The 22,229-nt window shown below is 39.8% G+C and overlaps 4 protein-coding genes across 6 annotated transcripts in view; 2 read left to right on the plus strand and 2 right to left on the minus strand.

Annotated features, from left to right (window-relative positions):
* Nucleotides 1-6,994, minus strand: part of LOC113166918 (membrane-associated guanylate kinase, WW and PDZ domain-containing protein 1) — a 33,665-nt gene extending 26,671 nt beyond the window's left edge. For 2 of the 3 annotated variants that reach the window (XM_026367153.1, XM_026367152.1), the window contains exon 1: nt 6,103-6,339. In XM_026367153.1, the coding sequence (XP_026222938.1) occupies nt 6,103-6,185 (83 nt within the window). In that variant the 5' untranslated portion in view covers nt 6,186-6,339. Of the gene's footprint in view, nt 1-6,102; nt 6,340-6,657 lie in introns of those variants that run through there. The other variant, XM_026367154.1, reaches the window with a different exon arrangement.
* A 742-nt stretch (nt 6,995-7,736) lies between these two features.
* gpkow (G patch domain and KOW motifs) lies at nt 7,737-12,879 on the plus strand. The gene is made up of 11 exons (XM_026367218.1): nt 7,737-7,936; nt 8,139-8,308; nt 8,522-8,667; nt 9,828-9,934; nt 10,473-10,677; nt 10,761-10,893; nt 11,208-11,406; nt 11,539-11,659; nt 11,912-11,981; nt 12,454-12,539; nt 12,628-12,879. The coding sequence occupies exons 1-11, from the start codon at nt 7,743-7,745 to the stop codon at nt 12,754-12,756; spliced, it is 1,560 nt and encodes a 519-aa protein (XP_026223003.1). The 5' UTR covers nt 7,737-7,742; the 3' UTR covers nt 12,757-12,879.
* A 38-nt stretch (nt 12,880-12,917) lies between these two features.
* On the minus strand, nt 12,918-15,788 carry pqbp1 (polyglutamine binding protein 1). The gene is made up of 7 exons (XM_026367257.1): nt 15,670-15,788; nt 14,788-14,855; nt 14,578-14,689; nt 14,124-14,224; nt 13,725-13,901; nt 13,580-13,637; nt 12,918-13,264 (listed from the first exon to the last, which is right to left on the minus strand). Exons 2-7 carry the CDS (start codon nt 14,852-14,854, stop codon nt 13,114-13,116), a joined length of 666 nt encoding a protein of 221 aa, XP_026223042.1. The 5' UTR covers nt 14,855; nt 15,670-15,788; the 3' UTR covers nt 12,918-13,113.
* LOC113166976 (mitochondrial import inner membrane translocase subunit Tim17-B-like) lies at nt 15,765-20,553 on the plus strand. The gene is made up of 6 exons (XM_026367262.2): nt 15,765-15,803; nt 17,572-17,671; nt 17,754-17,817; nt 17,974-18,102; nt 18,205-18,315; nt 19,439-20,553. The coding sequence occupies exons 1-6, from the start codon at nt 15,778-15,780 to the stop codon at nt 19,624-19,626; spliced, it is 618 nt and encodes a 205-aa protein (XP_026223047.1). The 5' UTR covers nt 15,765-15,777; the 3' UTR covers nt 19,627-20,553.
* The last annotated feature ends 1,676 nt before the right edge of the window (nt 20,554-22,229 follow it).

A 22,229-nucleotide genomic window follows, 5' to 3' on the forward strand; every position in this document is an offset into this window, starting at 1 on the left:
TTTCAACTCTGGAGAGGCACGTGGAGCTGTGTAATTCAGTGCGAATCAGTGGATTCCATTAAGTAATCAGCAACTCGAATCAGCACAAATTCATTTAAGCGGCCGTGCTACATTTCTTTAAAGCAATATGTAACAGAGCAGTGACGAGAAGGTGAAATGAAACGGTTTCTTCTCCTACTTGCACTGTTTCAGTTTAAAACCGAGTCTACTGCCACGCTACTGTCTCAGGGAGGTAGCACGTACTCAGCATGATGCTTTGAGCATAATCGTAACATCAGCATCGTAACATGCCCACAGTGACAATGCTAACATGCTGATGTTTAGCAGCTATCATATTCCGTGTGTTCATCATCTTTTAGTTGGCATGTTAGCATGCTGACATTAGCTAATCAGTAATAAAAAAAAAAGAGAAGCTGAGGCTGATGGGAAAGATCACCAGACTCATTATAATTCATCCTGAGAGGAACATCAGTGTCTGCACCAAACGTCATGGAAAACGACCCAGTTGGTATAAAAGTCTCAAAATTAGGATGCACTGTAACTCGTGTCTATAAACCGTGAATGTCTGTGATTCATTTAATGGTAATCCATTCAGTGCATATTGAGATATGTCAGGCTCTGCTCTCCAGTGGTGGACCAACCAACAGACAAGCATTGCCAAAGCTCAGGCCACATGCATCAGCACCAGCATGGTAAAAAAACAACATATACTGTATACAACAGAGAGGAGGACACGATGCACAGAGTCAAGGATACCTAACCCTATATAAAGAATGCTGTATTGAGATTTCTGACCTTTAGGTGAGGAAAGAGCTGACCAATACATATCCTGTTTCACTGACTTCCACTCTAACAGAACCTGCTCAGGATCTCTGCACTGTGCAACCTCGGCCTTCCAGTGTAATTTCAAACCACAGCAATCTGTCAATGGAAAAACACACATCCTCTTGACTTGGAGGCTATTCTTAGAAGTCTTTTTTTTTATTATTTCCACATCATATCTGTTTATTCAGAAACCATATGCTCGAGGCTAGTATGACTCGGTGTATCATATAAACAGCTGCATCACACAGTGTGTGAAATATGTCTTTTCACCCTGAATTGTATTGTAATGCTTGTATTATCCAGAGGACGCTCGCTGTTCTTAGTTAATCAACCACATTAATTAATTTTCCAGCTAAAAGGGAGTCAAACTGTAATTTAAGCTTCATTGTAACAAACTTTACATCCCCATTTCTGCTCTGTAATAATACCTTATGGTGCAGCAGTGCTAATACTAAGATTTTAGGCCCTATGCAATTAAATTCTTCCCAGTGATTAAAAAGCTGGGCCCATTTTACCCCTGGCAGCTCATAGTGATGAGCGAAATATCTTTATTACAGGACAAATTAACTAAGCAGTTATTTCAGGTTGGATCTCGAGGGTGTTAATTTATTAAAGTTACACAGATGAGCTTTGCCATGGTGCTCAATAATTCAAAGTCAACTTGAAGAACCGAATCAAGGACAAGAAGGAACAGCACTTGACATTAGGCTGGCAAAGTGTTCTGAAGGACAAGGGAAGCCAGTGCAAACAAAACACATCAATTAAGATGAGTGAATAATTGAATTGCACAGAAAACAACTTGTCTTGACAGATTCTTCCAGCAGATTACGGTCCAGGGTGCACGCGCTTCCATTAGGAACGAGACTTAGGAACAATTTCATAAATCAAACATGATGTTCATTTAGGCAGCTGAACTCCTAATATTCAAACATTCCCTCTGTATCAGTAACATGAGCGAGGTGCATGGTGAAACAGTGACTGTCAGCTCTCGTTGAATCTCCCAATGTTCCTGATGTATATATCTAGATGCCGGCCCTTATCCCCATCAAAGTCTCTCAGCTGGTGGATCGCTCCCTGACATAATCGGCTTTGACCACAGCAGAGTTTGTTAAACTTCTGCAAAGATGAGAAACTTTTAACACAACCAGCTTTTGCTGTGAAATGTTGCTCTAATCCAACTCTGATGAGCGTGATTGCCTAATTCCCACTGATGGGAACAGTTATACTACATGAGTCGGTTTGTGATCATAAAAAGCTTCTGTTGGGTTTGACATGGTGGAGCCATGCTCACTCGTTTGTCCACACTGTGTTTCTGCTCTAAATGAGGTCTGCCATAATGTAATTAGCCTGTTCAATTAGCTCAGCTCGAATGCTCTATGAATTTATGTAAGCTTATTTGGTATTTTATGCATGCTCACCAAAAGACAGTAAACAGCAGTCTTTTCCAAAAGTGAATTGTGCTGAATATTGATGGACTGACTGGGTATTTTATTAGCTAGAATGTGCCCAGCATGCCCAATGGCTCCATTTGTTGGGCTCTCTGAAAGCACACCATGCAAATAAACAATTTAAAAGACAAAAGGTTTTTTATAAGTCTGCAGAAACAAGACTAAAGTTAGCAGGGCTGAGACAAACCTGATTAGTTGATCCACAGAAAAATCATTGTCGATCATTTTGATAATCAAATCTTTCGTAACAGATAAATACTTTTTGAGGATTTATTGCTCCTCTGTCTTTACACCACAGGAAATGATTTTTTCCATTATTGAAGAATCCACTGATTGCTTTTCAGATTAACTGAATAATTAAGTCTAAAAAAATTAAATGAAGTATTACAACTTCTGATGTATTATCTAAGTTATTTTGATCATTATCAGTTGTCCACAATGTACAAAGTTACTAGTTCATGTTGAGATTTTCTTGAGCAAGACATTAAACTTCTAGTCTGATAATCAGACCAAACAAGCATCTTAAAGCTGCTACCTTCAGCTCATGGGGCTCATTTCCAAAACCTTTCACTGCAATTCATAAACAAAATATTCAATGTATTCATCAAAACAATAGTTTCTAATCTCTAATGAAAAGTCTTCAGCAGCAGCAATAATAATACAAATAAATTGTAGGTTGTTATTTGAGTGTTTTGTCTTTAATTGTCTTGTTTCCTCTCACTACAGTTCAGAACCTAAAGACTTCACTGTCACATAAGACAAAGAAAATCCCCACAATTGAGGAGGAGGAGGTGAAAATTACATGGTCACTTTTCTAATTAGTAACCTAGTGTTTTTACATCAACGGACCAATCGATATATTGACTGGTGTTTTCATTCATTTTGCATGTCGTCCAGAGTGGAGTTGAAATCTAACTTGAAATATTGTCTAATTCAGACACGTCTACTGATTATTTTACAGACAAAAAACTGAATAACAAATCAAGAACTTTGTCCAAAGTGTAAAACAGGTGAAGAAAACTAACCTTCGGAATAAACCCCTCCCACACATCAAACCCAAGCTCATCTCTTCACTCTAACATGTAGTGAAGCACACTGCTCCTAATCTTACAGCATCCTCCCATGGGTGGTGTTGGAGGTCAGCCAAGTAAAGCATCTTAAATAACCAGTGACCTTAGATTCATTCATTCAGCTAAATAGACTGTTGGAATGGCGTACAGACGGAAAATGCACAAGAGCACCGCCCCGTCTCCAACTTCACCGTCTTATCTGACATCTGTGCCCTGACCTCTCTCCGTCCGAGCATTTACACCAAACTGTTGCAAGCAACACGGGGTGTACTAAAGCTCCCTGATGCTCACGCTCGCTTTTAAATCTAGGGCACGGGAGTGCTCAACACAAAACAGACAGCAGTGGCAGATTTAAAAATAAAAGATTAAATGCTTGTGAGTTGAAAAACATAAAACATCTCCCTCTGTCATACATGGGTGCATGCACATGCACGGAAGCATTTCTCTGTTACACACTCCCTCAACATAAATTCAATATATGAAAAAGCTCATAAGATTATATGGGATAAAAAAGCACATTCACTATTCTCCGTAGACCATTAATAAATCCAAAATCTATTTTTTCAAAGCTGCTCTTTTGTTGTGTTGACTGCACACAAAGGGACTTAGTGTAAGATTAAAACACTGTTGAGCATGGAGCGTTACACCCACCTGACGGGATAACACCAGCTCAGTGATGTTACCTGTGGAGAAATGGTATCTCTAACGTCATAAGATTAAAGCCCAGGCAGGGGGGGCACAATAGCAGGGCGTGTTGTGTGTGTGTGTATGCTGTTTGTTGTTCGCTGTGACAACAGGTCCTCTCACTCAGTCTGCCAGGCCACACCACGCCCCTCGCTGCCATTAGAGATGAGCTCTCATCAGGAAGGCAGAATGGTTTAATTAAACAGAGCTGATCAGCTCCCCAACAACGATGATGGATAAGGCAGACCAGAAATAGGAAAGCTGGGAGAAAATTAGGGAAATTAAAAGTGGATAATACAGAAAATGGAGGTAGTGGCAGCCTCGGAGGAAAGTTCAATAAAATAGCAGAATCAACACAGAGAAAGGTGTGGTAACCTTATGAAAGACTGAGTGAAATCATAATAACAAAATTAATTATTCAAAAGCACTATAATGAGCATTTTTGTGAGGTCGCACATTTGTAACCTAAGCAAGCCTTCAGGTGTGTGTATGTGTGTGTGTGTGTGTGTGTGTGTGCGTGGGTAAGGGAGATACTGCTGATTCAGTAGGGATAGATGAAGGTGACCCTTGCCTGCTCCTGCTGCCTGTCTCACCACCTGATATTGATCCCAGCTGCACAACTCCGATCTGACTCAAGGATACACAGATTCATTGCTTTCTTGACATGTCAAAAATGGCTCTGCATAAACTGTAACTCCACACACGATCATTGATTAGTTATTGATTTGCTGCCTATAAGTCAGCATCTAACCACTTAACAGTGGCTTATGCAATCCAAATTGAATCTCAGTGCATATACTAGACAAGCTCACAAGCAATAGTCCCAACATGGGAGTGTTGTTATTGTGTGAAATTTCATATCAGACACTATGTGAACTGTTGAGAACTAAGAATAGAGCAGGCTACAACTGCAGAATCCAAATGAACTGGCTGGGAGCAAAGGTTTTGGACCACAGATGGGAGAATGTGCCTGCGTATCCCTGCCCTGTCAAGGGTAAACAGCATTGCACACACGCACACACACACACACATAACACAGCTCACACACATGCATACTTTGTTTTCACCACACCTTAAAACAGCGGCATGAATATGCATGATGCCGAAGGACACAGGAGGCACATAATTAGACAATCAAGCAACTCCCAGATGACACGCATTACTATGACAGAGGGTGAAATGCACCTCACTTCATCCTCCCCTCGAGTTAGCGGCAAAAGCAGAGTCATGTTTGTACATCAACATGCATTTCCACTTAGTGACGGTTCAAACTCGGGCAGAGAACTGGAATCAAATGAAGACAAATGCAAAATGAAAAAAACTAAAACAGAATCTGTGCTTTGTGAAAGCGCCGGGCTCAGAGACTGATGAACAAAATGAAGAGTGTGAGAACCAGAGCAGCATGAGAGCATGTGTGGACCCCACATGTCTCTCCTGCTCTTCCAACAAATTAATGATTCATAATAACAGCATAACCTTGACTGCTCTCCAAACCCAAAGCAACGCACACAGTTAAGTCAGGGTTGCACACATCCATCACTTGTAAACAAGCTCCCCGTATGGAGTAGGGACCCACCCTGAACAAGCAAACAACACACACGGAGCCGTGGGGCACCCCTGCATGCTCCTACACACATGCATGCACACACACCTGGCTGCGAAAGTGCATTTTGTGGCAAGTCTGTTACTCATGGCGAAGTGGGCACAGGTGCAACGAACGTGGGCTTTTGGTTTGTGTTTACATTTCATTAAAGCCTTGGAGCAGGACATTGGAACAACAACAAGAAAAAAAAAAAAAAGATGATGAACAACCCTTATGAAAAAGATCTCAACAAACTTTTCAAACCTAATCCAGAGTTGTGCACACACAAACACACATGATCACCTGCTGTCAGGGGAAGTAAACCTCATCCGTCAAAATGACACTCTCTCTCATCCCAGGGCTCTGCCACCATCATTAAAAACCCACACTTTTCACTCTCTCTCTCTCTCACTCACACACACACACACACACACACACACACACACACACACAACAGATTCTCAGATTTCTCATATTTAAGCACAATACTGACCTGCCTTGGCGCTGACACACACACATTCTTTTCAAGCAGTTCAGCCTTTCAAAGAGGATCCGTTTGAACGCGTCTATATACATTGACCCGACTGAGTTTAAATAACAACCCTATACTTGAGAATAAAAAAGAAAAAGAAAATTTAAAAAAAAAGCAGCGGACTGGTGTGTGATGAAAGCAGTGAGGGAATGCAGGGACGAGTGGATGGTGACACCGTATCCCAGAGAAAGTCACAGACGATGCGCGCGGCTGACGGGATATTTGGACACTAGTGATGCTCTGAGAGCTGTGGTGATCTTGTAGAGAGAGAGAGAGAGAGAGAGAGAGAGGTGAGAGAGAGAACAGAGGAGATAGAGGGAAAATACACACACACACACACATGCACACAGACTATCGGGCAAAATCTGACAGCGGCCGGTTATAAATTTAGCAGCTGCTACACTGCTACAGGCAAAAGAACCGTGGAGGATGGATGTGCTGTTTGGACAAATCAAGTCCTCGCCTATTGAAAAATTAAGTCCTGGACTTTGATTGTGACTATGAGAGATGTCTTACCTTCATGTTCGCTTCCTCATGGTCAGATCCTCCCCACCAGGCTTCGTTCGGCCGAATGAGCAGGTGAATTACTTGCGGGTGCACATTTGGGTTGATTCTATTACAGCAATCAACAAAAACACAAACGTCGGTATAATATCGATTTTACCGGACAGAGGTGTCATTGAAGTGCAGGCGTGGTGCTTTCAGGGCTCGGAGCGTCAGTTGTCGAAGATTAGGTTAGATTAGACACGAGCTTTGCTGTCCGGTAGAAAGTGTGGTCAGGTTGATGCTGCTGCTCTTCAAAAACATCTTTGTATGTAAGGAACATTGATCAAAGGTAAATTACCTGCTTTGTCTTGGGAAGTTAAAGAGCACTAGGGGGAGGGAATAAAAAGAGTTAAAAGTACCGCCCCTTATTATTCTTGGCCTCTCTGTACCTGCAATGGCAGCATCACTTTTCACACTTATTATAACCGGGACATAAAGGTGTTAGAGCCTTTATGTCCTGGAAAATGTGAGCTTTTCGAATCAAGATCGCAGCATTTACCCAGATGTTGTAAACTACTGCAACACCTCGAGCTGCAGAACTTAACCCGCTTGAACCTCATGAAGAAAAGTGTCCCAATGTCACAAGTATTTCTTTGAACATAATGTAGGCTGAACACATAAATAATACTTGTTTTGAAAGACAGCATTATTAAATAATACCAACTAGGCTGGATCCAAGAAATATGACAATGCAAAATGTAAACTAAAATAAATGAATAATAATACAACTTCAAGTAGAATGAATTCTTGATCAAATGTAAAATTATTCTAAAAATGTAAACTATAGTAAGACTTACACATTGTAACGGGTGCTCTGATAATTAGCCCAGCCCCACTACATCTAATTTATTTTAAAACACGTGTAACTCGCATTATAATAAAATATGATTACTCTACAAAACACATTTCTACCCTCAAGAGAGTAGTTATACATTTAATTCTGATGCCTGAAGGGAATTGTAGTCATTTTCGACGGGCATAACGAGTAAAAAGAGTGAAATAAAACTACAACTACCATCATTCTTTTCTTCGACTTCTGTCGGCTACAAACAATAATGGCGTCGTACGGAAAAGATACAGGTGCCTCCAAGTGTGCTACTTCTGAGGATCAAGGGGAGAGAAAACCAACCACAGTGTCATTTGGTTTTACTAAAACAGTTAGTAAATTTAAACCGGCTACTGGCGACTCTGTGACAAATAAAAATGACAGAGATTACTTGACCGGCATTGATGGAAATGAATTGCAAAGGTAGGCTTCGGATGCTAACGCTAGCCAGTAGCATGCTAGTTTCTCGTAACGGTTACGTTTCCGCGCTAATGTAGCAAGTTAGTAAATGAATGACCATACGTTGTTAGAGAATGTGAACGTACATTTCATTTGACCTCAACAAGTCCATCTAGTTTTCAAGTGTGTCTGGTTGCGAGCTCGCTAAATTATGTCTGTCCTACAGTACGAAGCCGTCTGAGAAGCCCAAAGAGCTCATCATCCCTCTGATCCAGAGGAACCGCTGGTACAAAGCGGACCGGACGGGCCAGGACGAGGGCACCGGAGACAAGACACAAGAAACAACCCAAGATAATGACTCTGTGGAGTCTCAGGCTGTCAAAGAACTCATTGAGGGTGTGTGTACAGTTGAAAGCTGGTAGTCTTTACCTCTTGGCACATTACACATTTTGTTGATTTGTCACTATCTAACTAGGGGTATGTAAACATTTGTCTACTACTGTATGTGGAAGACATACGAAGTCGAGTTTGTGTAACTGTCTATTGCATGTTTTGGTGGGAAGGATGAGGGTGGTCATCTTTATGCTTACTTATGACTCCTGTTTGTAGATTCACGGAGGCAGCTCGAGCAGTGGCAGAATGGCCCTCAGTCAGAAAGTAACCTGAACCTCGCCATCCCCTTGTTGATGCAAAACAAAGTGCCTGAGGGCTTTGAGGATGGAGACCATGTAAAAGTGGATCTAAGGCCTGAATCTGTAAGTATGGAGTTGGAAACATGAGCTTATCCCCTTACTCTGTAGTAGGGGTAGAAGAGGAACGTTCTTGATTTGTGTTAAACACACTGTTTTAAAACAAGTGTTGCCAATAAACTTTGCAGCGTTTGCCCATTCGGTAGGTGTGTTTTGTTTGCCCATGACATCAAAATCTTTCCATCAGGAGCTTTCCACCGATTCTGCAATGGAACGATTCAGTCATTATTGAATATGTTTTATTTTATTTTAATATTGTGTAAGGTAGAGAGGACAGTCGGGTCATACAAAGTGATATTTCAAGAGGAAAAGGTCATTGGATGGTTAACTGTTTGATTTGGAAATCGTAAGTAAACAAATGCTGCCAGAATAACAAATGTAAGGAACAAAAAGGTTAAATTGATTTAGTTTGGTTGGAAGTCAGTTTGGTTAATTTAACGTGATTAACGAGCATTTCTTTAAATGATATTAGATGTGAAGATTGCAGTATAATGTGTTAGAGACACATTTCAGTGAGCAACATCCCCAGTTGTGCATGTTCTGCACATGCAGGGGAGTTCAGAGGACTTTGTTGGTACAGTAAGTCTTTGGTGGCAGACAGGCGGCAACATTCTCCCCAGAGACATGCAGGCAACCAATCAGATCTCTTTCTGTTTCTTTTCATCAGAGACCTCACATGCCTTGTCACTGTCATCCCATATCCGCTTCCAGTCACTGTAGATGTGACTGTCAGAACACGAGAGTCAGGGAAAACTTGCTCACTGTGGCCCAGAGCTCATTTAAATACAGTCTACCCTGTGAGAGGGTGCTCCCAGCTTCCCTCAGAGAGAAGCCTTCAGTGGAGAGAGAGAGAGAGAGAGAGAGATGAGCAGGACCACTGGTCTGATGAGAGCTGCTGCCTGGTGACTAGTCTGCCTGGCTTGAATCTGACAGCCTGAAGCCAAAAGGCTGAGTAAGACCAAAATCACAAACTGCTCCTCTGTCAGTTGCCACAAACACTTTTTTTTTTAAATGTTTGAAACTCAGAGATTATGTAAGCACCTCATTTTGCTCAGATGCACACATTTAATATACACTTTTTTTTTCAGATTTTATTTGGCAGTTGGAGCATTTAATGTATGTCCCTGTATTTCCAATGAGGTAATATCACTGTATGTGTTTGTCAGTCAACAGAGGCAGATTATGAGAGTGTTCCTGTTGAGGCTTATGGACTGGCTATGCTGAAGGGGATGGGCTGGAAGAAAAGCGAAGGCATTGGACGCACCTTTAAACAGTACGGATCCCATGTTTTACTATCTCTTCTTCTAATTTGACATTATGCTGAACTTATTTCAGCCGCTAAATCATTAGGTATTGGAATTGCTTAACTTTTGGACTGTCATCATGAGTGATAGGCATTTTTCAAATTTCTCGACCTTTCATATACGAAAGGGTTTTTAAACCGAAAGAAACTATGGCACATTAATCAGCAATAGAATTTGTCTTTAGTTTCAGCTTTAGGCCTAATCCCAATAAATCATTGTCGAAGTAATCTAATGTCCTGATCAGGACATTGAACTGAATATTGATGTTCTATAATTTGCTGCTCTGAGTATTGTTACAAGAGTGAAATCTGAATGTTTTTACACATGAACCTATGACAGTATAATAGACTGCTATTGTTTTTGCATTAATACATGTAAAAACTGTGTTTTCTTTTTTTTCCCATAATGAGAAGCAATTAATTCCATCCATCTTTGGTCAGTTTTGAATCCTGCACATGTCCTTATCTCTCATCATTGATTAACACTGTTTTTCCCTGTCTGTTACAGAGATGTGAAGCCAATAGAACATCAGCTCCGTCCAAAAGGTTTGGGTCTTGGAGCAGATCGTTCAGCAATAAAGGATTTGGAACCCAGCAGACATAAGCGTCCCCCCAAGCCAGGCGAAGAGCGAGAGAAGGAGGAGGAACTGGTGATGGGTCCTGGTGGCTGTGTGCTGGTGGAGTCAGGGGCACATAAAGAGCTGTATGGCAAGGTAGTGAAACGTCTGTTGACATGCTACATACAGCTGCTTCTTTACCTCCATGTGTTCCAATAACTTTCACTCATGTGCCGCAGATTGAAGGAGTTGATCCAGATAATGCTCGGGTTGTGGTGAAGCTGGCTATTGGTGGAAAGACTGTGACGATCAGTCAGTACGCCATCAAACTGGTTTGCCGCAAGGACTATGAAAAATACAGCAAAGACCTCAGTGAGTGAAAAAAGTTAAATAGAACAATGCATCAATAATAGAAAATGATCCTAGTTGTTATGAAATGTAGTCTTGTACTTTTACCTATGCATAAAATACCCCATACATTTTTTTAAACCGCGTTTTGCTTTTCCAATTTCCATAATAATGCATTATTTTTTTCATTACATATAAACTAGTTATAAGTAATGACAATAGCAATATGATAAATATTTATTTAATAAAAATTATCACTATTTATTAAAGCTATTTTTGACTGTTTGTCTTTGTTTGCCACGTTGTACATGGTGACATGCTGTTTTTCTACTGGCCAGGTCGCCTCAGCAAGGCTCACAAAGACAAGGAGAAGGAGAAAGAAAAACAGAAAGAGAAAGAGAAAGAGCGAGAGAAGGAGCATCAGAGGCGGGAGAAAGAGAGCCGGAGTAATGGTGACGCAGTAAAACACAAGTCCTCAGACAGAGATGGAGGAAAAGATGAGCGGAAGAGGAAACACAGAGAATCAAGTCACGACAGGTACTTTTTTCTTCCACTAGAAGATGTCAGACACTTATTTTAAAATATTTGACACATTTACTACATTTTTGTTTATTTCTCAATACGTAGTTGTTTTCTGTGAGTTACATTCTATTTGTTTTTACTGTTTAGAGAGAAGCCTCCAGTGAAGGAAGCGAGACGACCACCAGCTCCCCCCTGCTGGCTCCAGAGAGACTTGAAAGTTCGCTTTATAGACAAAACTTTCAAAGGGGGCAAGTACTACAACTCAAAGGTACAAATAGCTGTCACATGGTAAACAAAGCATCTTGTCTTTGTAATCACTTTCAGGGCTCTTCAGTTACTTTTACATTATGATATGGTGGACACTTGTTATTAATATTTGTGGATTAATTATGATTAAGTACATCAATCTAAAATAGAAGCAGTCAGACACACCAGTCAGAAAATCAAAGCTTTTACAGCAACTACAAATGTTGACTTCTATCACACAGCAGCTCTGAAAGTCAGCTCTGCTTTCTTCCAGATGCGTGTGGAGGATGTCCTGACACCAACTACCTGTGTGTGTCGAACTGAAGAGGGAAGACTGTTAGACGGTGAGTCATTAGTGCCATCTGATTCTACAATGACTAGTTCAGGCGTTAATATGAAAACTATGTCCCCAGATAGTTCCTCCTACTCATAGATACATCTCTAGATAGCACTTTCTAAATAACATTCATTAAGGGACACAAATGTTCCAATAGAAAAAGCAATTGTGTGTGTGATCATGGAAGGAGTAGACAGAGATTTTTAGATTCAGCACACATAGTAGTTATTGGAGCCTGAAAGGAAAATCACTTTGCGTTTTATCTTTGTATATGAATTTAACAAGCTGTAAGTGAGTAATGTGAAAACTACACACTGAGAAACACGATCCCTTATCCTCAATGATCAGCAGCATGTTACTGGCATAGGTTATAAAAAGGTACTGTCTTGTGAATGAAGATAAATAGGTAATCAATGTACCCCTCATTAATGCTACAGTAACAGCTACTCTTAATAATTTGTTTCTTCTCTGGTTGGTAGATGTGAAGCAGGACATGCTGGAAACCATTGTCCCAAAAAGTGAATATGACTCCGTTATGGTTGTTCTGGGTGAATACAGGGGTCAGGTGAGCAAGCAATCATCTGGTTCATCTTCCCTTCAACATGCGTGTACCGACTTGAATGTCATTAACTGATTAAATGTCTGTTTGTCAGGTTGGTCGCATTCTACGGCGAGACAAGGACAAGTGCAGAGCAATGGTTCAGCTCGACAGATACGAGGAGAAAGTGTTCACACTGGATTACGATTCCATTTGTCATTACGTAGGAGCAGTAGAGCACTGATCTGTTTCTTAGTTCCAGTATTCCTTCTCCTTTTTCATCCCATCTGACTCTAAATGTTTTTTTTTGTTTGTTTTTTTTTAACATTCAAAAATAATGGACTTCTTCATATTTTAAAGTATTGCAATTTTGTAATAAAATGTTGTCAAGAAATGTGCAATGAGTCACTTTCACAGTAATCTTATTTATTAGCAAATTATGTTCACTAATTGTATTAATAACAAGAGTGTCAATCTTTAAAAACATATTTACAACTGACATATTCACACATTTCACAATGAAAACCCAACTGATGTCAGTGTGGAACGGCGAGTACTAAGACGTGAGCTGAAAGAAGACGAGCTGTGTCTCTCTGAGCCGTTACTCCTTGGGTAGTTGGTTGGCAGCGTTGGCCCGAAGCACAGCTCCTGGACTGGGATATGGCCGCTGCTGGAACAGAGGCCCTGCCGCTGTGGTATCTGCACCCGTCTTTGCTTCATTGCGCTTGGGCAGGCCACTTGACCACGAGCCCCTGTAAAGATAAACACCCCCTTAATACTTACTGTTCATATCTCCAGCCTCTTCCCACAGTTCAAATACATGCTTATGTTGACTGGGAACTCTAAATTGTCAGTGGGTTTGAATCAGTGTGAACGATTCGTTTCTGTGTGTCGCTGCTGTGGTTATCTGGTGAGCTGTGCAGGAAGTACCCCTGCCTCGCTTTCAGTGGGAGCTGGGATTCACTCCAGTCCCCCCGTGACTTTCAAGGATCACTGTAAAGCTAATGAATGGATGTTGACTCTGCCCTCTTTAAGTGTAATAAAGAACGTGGTCAACCGTACTGTACCTTGGGGCATCAGAATAGGCACTTGGATCCATGGGGTCCATCTCGTCATCTTTTCTACCTGAAAACAATATGAAACATCCGTTTATGTAAAAACCACCACCAGTTTGAAAATACTCATGTTCTATGAAACCAACGTGAACATTACCTCTTTTATTCTTGCTGTACGGTGCCGTATCGTCTCTCCTCTGCTTTCTTCTGTCTCTTTCCCTCCCGTCATCCCTGTCTCGGTCTCTGTCTCTTTCTCGATCTCTGTCTCTGTCCCGCTCTCGCTCTCTGTCTGGCTTCTCATATGGCCTCTCAACTCTTTCATCTCCCCCATCAGCTAAGAATAAAAATACAGGCACTGGTCACAAAATAACCTACTGCAAGAATTGTATTGCATTGAGTTGTGAGATTACTTGGCAAATTATTATTAGACATACAACAATCTGTGACTCATGCATAAAGCATAATAGTGTGCAGATTTCTGGTGACATGATTGTAATGATGATCATATACGTGCCTCATACAAATGTTAACTTACAGAGGCGTTATAATGCCATACCTCTTAGTTTCTTGGCAGGTTTTGTTACCACTGCAGATGGGTCATTTGGGGATAACCAGGCCACCAAATCTGTCTCCACATTCCAGTAATAAGGAAGACCACTGTGGATTGAATCCAGCCATTAATAAACAGTGATCAATATGTAGTACGTAATATGTAGAGATATTCACAAAATAGAATAATGACCATAAAATAACTCAACACTTGGATGATAATATGTTTCGTTTCACAATACTGGACGTTACTTTACTACAGACATTTTCTAGCAGCTTTTAATAGCACAGTCTCCTTTCTTAAAGGAAAAATTTTACATTTCCCCAGTGACAAGCATCTAATGTCAAAGTAATGTAGACTAGAAAATGAGCTAAGACATGTTGGTAGCAGAATGTGATGCACATGTGTAGTTTGGTGTTAACCTCTATAAAGTGTAAAAATGTGAATCATGTTTACGTACCAAGTAGGGTCGAATACTTTGTACCAGTTTGGTGGCAGATTTTCTATTCTGGTGGCTTCATAATCTACATTGTTGTCATCGTAATCTTCAGCAATAATCTCCTCATCTGCCTCTGAATTAATTGGAGGGAACAAATCATTAGATGAGTCTTACAAATAATGGAAGAATCTCTGAATACATTTTGTCCATAGGTCAATTCTTATCTACTACCTTGGTCTGTATGTTTAACAATCCCTCTCTTGGCCAAGCGGGCCAGCAGTGCTGGAGGTAAAGGCATCCTGAGAGAGAAGAGAGGATTACTTTTAGGCTCCTTTATGTAGACCTTCACTAGAGCAGCACAGGAAGATGCTCAGATAATGGCCTAAAATTAGAGAGTCACCCAAATACAACATCAATTAATAAGTAAGTGAACATAAGCATTAATGTAGTAATATTGGTCTATAATAAAATAAACTGTATGGTCTATGGTATGGAACATTTTCAGCACAGTTCATCCTCTCTGATAACAAACTGATTATCTTTGAGTTTTAAAGTGCACATCAAACAAAACATGAAGTGTGAGGTAGGGCAGCAGCCAGTGATCGTTTTCATCATCAATTCATCTGAAGATTGTTTAGTCACTAGTTAAAGCTTTCGTCTCGTTTCGCTTTATTTAGGTAGCTTCATTAATGTCATCCAAAATGAGAGTAACTTCATCATTAACCACCGTCCATATAAAGTACTGGTACAAATCAGTAACAGTGCAAAATCGCCACTAATTTTTAAGTTTTACTCAGACTAGGTCACACTTCTCTGGACGATGTACATCTGTTAGCCTTATATTCCTACGCTACCTTTAGTTGCTCCGGTTTGAACAGAGTTTTATTTTCATAAAAAGAGACATTTTGCTTTTTGAAACGATTTCCCTTTAGTGCGATGAGACGATTAGCTACTCCCACCGTACAACAAACGATTGCACCGCCTGCTCCGAAACTCGGTAGGAGCAACTGAAAAATTTAACCAATTAACACCAATGTGCGTGTAGGAAATAACAACATAGTTCCAACACTAAAAATACACATTTCTACATGAATAACAAGTGAACATTATTACCTGTTTTTCAGAAAACAGCCTCTTTGATCGTCGAGCAGAATGGACAACACGGTTTCCACACTCCGCGCACGATGATGACGTCAGACTGTTCGCTTGACGACAACAAACATGGAGGAATATGCCCGTGAACCCTGGTGAGCTTAATTTGTGGACATTTAACTACCTTATTCTGCATATTCAAAACATTTAACATGGGACATGATCTTGTCTTTTACACTTTAATGTAGCATTCAGGTTGTTCTGAGGGCAGAGAACTTCTAGGGGTTAGCCGGCTAGCTTAGTGGAGGGTCACAGATCAGGTAAAGCAGTGGTCAAACTATTTGTGTCGGGTTTAGTTTGTGCTCTTTATTTAAATATGTCAGTGTTTTAAGTAACGAAGTAGCTACATTAACTCAAGTACAAAGTCAAGGTATTTGTTTAGATACTAATTTACTTGTAGCTACTTTACTCCTATAGTTCTAGTTACTTGAACTCCTACAGATTTGAGAGAGGTTTGTGAAATATGATGCACTATTACAGATTAAATTAGCCAATAGCTGAATTGGAAATGGAATTATTAGTCCATTATGAATGGGCTGATTGTCAGAAAAATAATCTCACAGAATTGTCATCTGAAGTCCTTTTTTTTTTTTTTTTTAGCAAAAATAACAAACATTTGTGGTTAAATGTGGGTGTCACTTTTCGTTAGTTGAATATTATTAGGTTTTGGTCTATGATCATTGTGTGTGACACACAGAACTGACAGTGGTGATCACCTTACAGTGTTTCCAATGTTTAAAAGGATTAGGCTATCCTGATTCTCAAGGGCAAATGTTCTGCTAGTTTTCCAATTATACCTGCCTTGCCCACTGCTGGTTACCTCCATCAGGTGGGTTTAGCCAATCGGAAGCTGGACGTTCAGAGCTGGTTGGAAAACAAGCAGGACATTGGCCCTCTTACCAGGAATGGCCATCCTCGAGTAAATTAATCAGTTGTGACAATAATTTTTACATCTACATGCCTAAAATTCATCTACCCTAAAACAGGACTTGCACATGAATGCATCATAAATAATAATAATACATAGGGCCATTTCTCTACATTAATAGAAGTAGTACAAGTACTTGTCCTGTTGATATTTGAAGTACATTTTCTAGTAAATACTTTATTACTTACTTTGTATTGGATGCAGTACTTTTGTTTTTCAGTATTTCCATCTTTACTTAAGGATATAGATATTTCTCCACTGTGATTAAGATTAACAATATTGCTAAATAATCTAATTATGTTTTTTTTTTAAACAAAACTGGAGTTGCATTTTCACTATTCACTCTGCATGCTGTGTACAGCACCAGGATTTCAGTTTTGCTGAAGTTTAATTCTGGGGACAGGACCATAATTTTAATATTGCTGGCATCAGCATGCAGAAGTCTTGCTAGAACCCCTGGCTGTGGTTGTGCAGATGAATTATGTTGTGAATTGTAAGCAACATTACATTTGTACAACACCTAACAACCTGTAAGTAATGATAATTAATACCATTGTGTTAATTAGTTTTGTAAAATAATTGGTTTTGTCGGGAAAATTATAAAATGACTAATATCTTGTTTCCAGGAGCTTAAAGTGACATTTTTATACTGTTTTGGTCAGCAATATTCAAAACTCAAAGATATAAAGCATATCATTATATAAAACTGAATATACAAAGATTCAAAAGCGATAGGGGGTGTCTGATATTTCAACCGGTAGTCAGTAGTCAAATGTAATATTATTGTATTGATTCACTAACGGCAAAGTTTAATAATAGCACAGGTGGCGGAGTGGTGAAAATATACACCTTCCATTACAAGGCCTGTGTATGTCTATTTTTGTCACTGCATGCTTTATCCTGATGTTTCGGTACATTACAATGTATTCTTGCAGTCCCTGGAGGATAGTAGATGACTGTGGAGGAGCGTTCACTATGGGTGCAATTGGAGGAGGGGTGTTCCAGTCAGTCAAGGGCTTTCGAAATGCCCCTGCAGTGAGTCCACAGAATACCTTTTCGTTCTCTGACTTTCATCAGGTTTCCAAAGGCAGAATTCAACTATGCTTTAATGTTTCAGGGTGTCGGACACAGACTGAGAGGCAGTGCAAATGCAGTGAGAATAAGAGCTCCACAGATTGGAGGTGAGGAGGTCTACTCTTGAAACACTGTACATCAAATGTTCAGAATATGAATGTATCAGTCAATTGTCTATTAATTATTGAAGGTATCTAACAGTAAAAAGCACATCTTCTGCCAGACATACTAACACATAAGGTTTGTCTTTGGTGTTCTTACAGGGAGTTTTGCTGTATGGGGTGGGCTCTTCTCCACGATCGACTGTGGGCTAGTTCGCCTGAGAGGGAAAGAGGATCCTTGGAACTCCATAACAAGTGGTGCACTGACTGGAGCCATTCTAGCATCACGCAGTAAGATCAAACTCATATAGACCCGACCTTACCAAGGAGCAGGGCACCATCCTCCTGTATCACTGAGAACAGAGATATGATGAATTTTGTGTTTTCCTTTAGGTGGACCATTAACTATGATGGGATCTGCCATGATGGGGGGAATTTTGCTGGCTCTCATTGAGGGTCTTGGGATCCTACTAACCAGATACACAGCACAGCAGTTTCAGAATCGTGAGTGAAGCTGGTTGAGTTTCACAAAACATATTCTCTGTAGTACTCCTGCAGTTTACTGTATAGCTAAAGCTCTTAAAACGGCAAGGAGGTTTGCTAAGTTGCACAGGACGGATTAATAAATGTGGGCAGCAAACAAGCAAAGGCACTTATGAAGAGGCAGGAGCAATCTGACGATTATGTAGCACAGACTTTATTATTAATTATTTCTAAAGGTCTCTTAGTAGATTGGTCTCTTTGTCATTTCTCTTCATATCTTGTATAACATTTAGAACTTCTCTAATTTGCCAGTTTGGTGTTGATGTATGATCTGTGTAATGTTATGATTATGATTATTATTAGTAATTTGGCATATATGCAGTAAGCTTAGCTAACATGAACAACTATTCACTTTTCATGCCATTTTGTCCTACATTTCATGGGGAAATATGGTATTTTATATTTATATTTAATTCATTTTTATTATTCAGATTAAGATTTTCAATTCCAGACATATTGGAGATAGTTTGCACTGCAACACTACATTACACACTACACTGATATAGAATATTTTTGCCATATTAGTCATTAAGCAGAAATACTGTACTTTAAACATTATAATGAGTTGAGTTTCTGAATTTTGGTTCATATAACACACGTTCTTTTCCAACGGTCAGTAGTAGTCTGTTATTGTGCATATTATTATTGCAGCTTCAATAGTTAAGCACATGATATTTTTGGCATGTGCTTCTTTTATGATCTTATATATGATTCAATCTAATTTGCAAGTGGTAGCCAACAGTGTTCAATCATTATTCATAATGTCAGTGTTATTAGAAATAACAGTTTTATGAACAATGTAAACAGATTAATCAGTTGCTTAAACAGTTACATGAAAAGGTTTTAACAGTAAAATAGAATTACACCAATTCTCACATGTTACAATCATAATATGATGTCTTCTTGTAGCCAAAGCTACTGGTTGATATAAAGTGAAACATTTTCTCTTTTTGTAAAACTGGCTGAAGAGGAGGACGTAGCAGGCTGAGAGCACATTCTAACCATTTACAGTATAAGAAAGAATATTAGTGTCATGGATTAAAACAATGCTACCACTAAAACCATTTTGTCTCATCCTCTCCAGCTGTTCCCTTTACAGATGATCCTAATCAGTTACCCCCAAAGGACAGAGGTCAGCAGCACCATGGGGCAAAAGGGGCAGTTTCAGTAGAGAGGGTCGACACACCAGACAGTAAGAGTCGGGGAAACCAAGACACCACAGCAGGTATCATGACTGAGAGGTGGACATGTTGGTCCCTACAATGGTGTTGAAGTAGTTGAAGTATATGCTTTTACCTCAGGGGCAAATTACTGTGAGTTTTAGGTAATTACGACTTTGTATGTGAACAGGGATCCTAATTACAAAAGCACGTTAGCACCTTCAGCGTCTCAATGAATATTTTCTGTATTCATGGTTATTGTGACACTGCTTTGACCTTTTAGGATTAAATATGCTATTCTGATATTTATATGTAAAATCAATATAATTATTAAACATCTGGGAACATTTACTACTTAAGCATCCAAAGATTTCACTATATATTTACATTTAGCATACTGAGTAAACACTAAAGTCATTTAAATGGCTGAAACATACAAATGTAGTTTTGTGTGTTTGTACAGTAGTAAAAGAAGATGAGATGTTACAGCATAGTGTTTCTTTTAATTACGAGACAATCAATGCAAAGAGCTACTTATGTTTTTAAATAGTATGTGTGCTTAAAAATGGGTTTAAGCTCAACGAAACCTCATTCCTTTCTCCTCCCTTTGTGCAGTTTCCTCCTCCCCTGGCAGCTTTTGCAACTTTAAATCTTTTGTTAAGTAGTTATTATATTAAATACTAAAATGCACAAGCCATGTCTGCAGTACTGAAAAATGTGAATGGACTATGAGTCCCTGGGAATTATAGCTTGAGTTTACTTAGCCAGATGCCATGCAACCCTTGTCACTTTGCTGAATGCTGCATTATCCATCAAGCAACTAAGCACTTTTCAAACTCCACCTCTCTGTTTCCTTAAAATAGTAGAATCTGCCGTAGCAGAGAGATAGTGCAGCACTATCTAGTGTTTTGCTGTCAAATTATGTATAGAAAGAATGTTTATTTGTTTATATGTTTTGTTTGTTAATATATTTACTATGTAAACGTTGATAGATTTAAAAAAAAAAAAAAGAAACAATAAAGGCATCAAATGTTTTTGACTTGATTAAGTTTTTTTTTTCCTCCTCTAAGTTTTCACAAGCTTAAAATGACACTCTTAGGCAGGATAATAACAGCCCAGATAATGGACCAACACTGATTCAACATTGAATCGATGTTTAAGCATCAATGCAGCTATCATTGAATCAATGTTGAAATTTAGCATTGACCTCTCATCATGTTTGCGCCCTGAAATATTATGTTATTGATGAAAAGTAGATGAAGAGCGACATAAAAGCAATGTTAAGTTAATTTCGTTTTTAATTCCATTAACAATTTAACATAGAAAAATATCAAATAAATACTCCTTTGTGTGCAGCAGGATGCTTTTCAACTTGGCAGTAAAATAAATCATGTCAGATTTGACTCTTTCAACATCACAAACGTTCCTGGCGCTTGAGCTCAAGCACAGCGCGCCCCCTGCCGTCTGTGCCACTGTACTGCAGCTGCTGCTGCTGCACCGCACAAGGTCTTGCACTACCTCGATTTCTCCAACTTGCCATAAACTATCATATCCTCTAACCCCAGACTTAAATTCTCCACATTACTCTTTTCAATTTAACCACCACTTTGCAACAAAATCCTCCAGCGTCCCAGAGTTTCTCCTGAGTTTACCTCCACCTTCCTCTTGAAAGATTTCCACTGTCATCCTTTTAAACGGCTCAGCTGCTTTAATCCTGACGGCTGACCACCGAGGATATGAGGACGCGTTTGTTTTAATGTTCCTCACCTTCATGGGGCTGCCTACATAAAAGCAATTGCAGTTTTCATTTACGCGCAGTCAGAATTTTCCAAAAAAGAGGCTTTAATTGGATTTCTAGGCTACAAGCAGGCGGTGGACAGGATGGCCCGCAGCCCGTCAGCTGCACCGGCGCGCTGCGTGCGGATATGAAATGACAGGCTGCAGATGGTCCTTTTTTTTTACTCCTACAACGTGCTTTCTCTGTTTTCTGTGTATGTGTAATCTGCTACGCATTGCATGCCCCCCCTGAGGAGTTGATGGTGGGTTTTCTGAAGTGATTTCGTGGTTGTAAACTGCGGACATGGATGGGGCAAAGAGAGGTAGGAACGTATTGTGCATGAAGACGCACATAATGCGCTTACAATGAAGTTGATGCAACATGGACCTGATTATTATACTTTAAAGCTGGTTAAAATATGTTTCATCGTTATAATAAAGCAGGTTCTTTATTATTAAAATCATTTGTAGAAACATAAGACAATGCACAGCATGGTTTCATATTCAGTTTCCAAACTAGGACAGTGAGTTCAAGCTCTCATCTGCTCGCATCATTTGCTTATTCCTTTTTAGTTTTCACATGGGTGAGATAATAAATGTACCCGCAGGCTTAGGCACGGTGCAGGGCTTTGTCAACAGGTGTCCATGGGCCTACTTGGGGACAGTGCCTGAGTTAGTGGTACACTGCTCCCAGTAAAGAAGTAGGTCACATCTGGTCTTATAATATGAGGCCTTCAGGACAGGATACGTGGCTGTTACCTCAGCCACGTGTACAATCCTTTCCTAACTGCGTTGGATAACAAAATGTGTGCTGATATTTGCATCAACAATGATGAAATGATGGGGACGATGACTGTTTTCTTGTTTGGTTTGTGTTAAATGACTGTGTCAGCCCAGACAATTCACAGCACAACACCCGTCCGTCTCCAGCATTCTTAC

The sequence above is a fragment of the Anabas testudineus genome, chromosome 7, assembly GCF_900324465.2.
Source record: "Anabas testudineus chromosome 7, fAnaTes1.2, whole genome shotgun sequence".
NCBI lineage: Eukaryota > Metazoa > Chordata > Actinopteri > Anabantiformes > Anabantidae > Anabas > Anabas testudineus.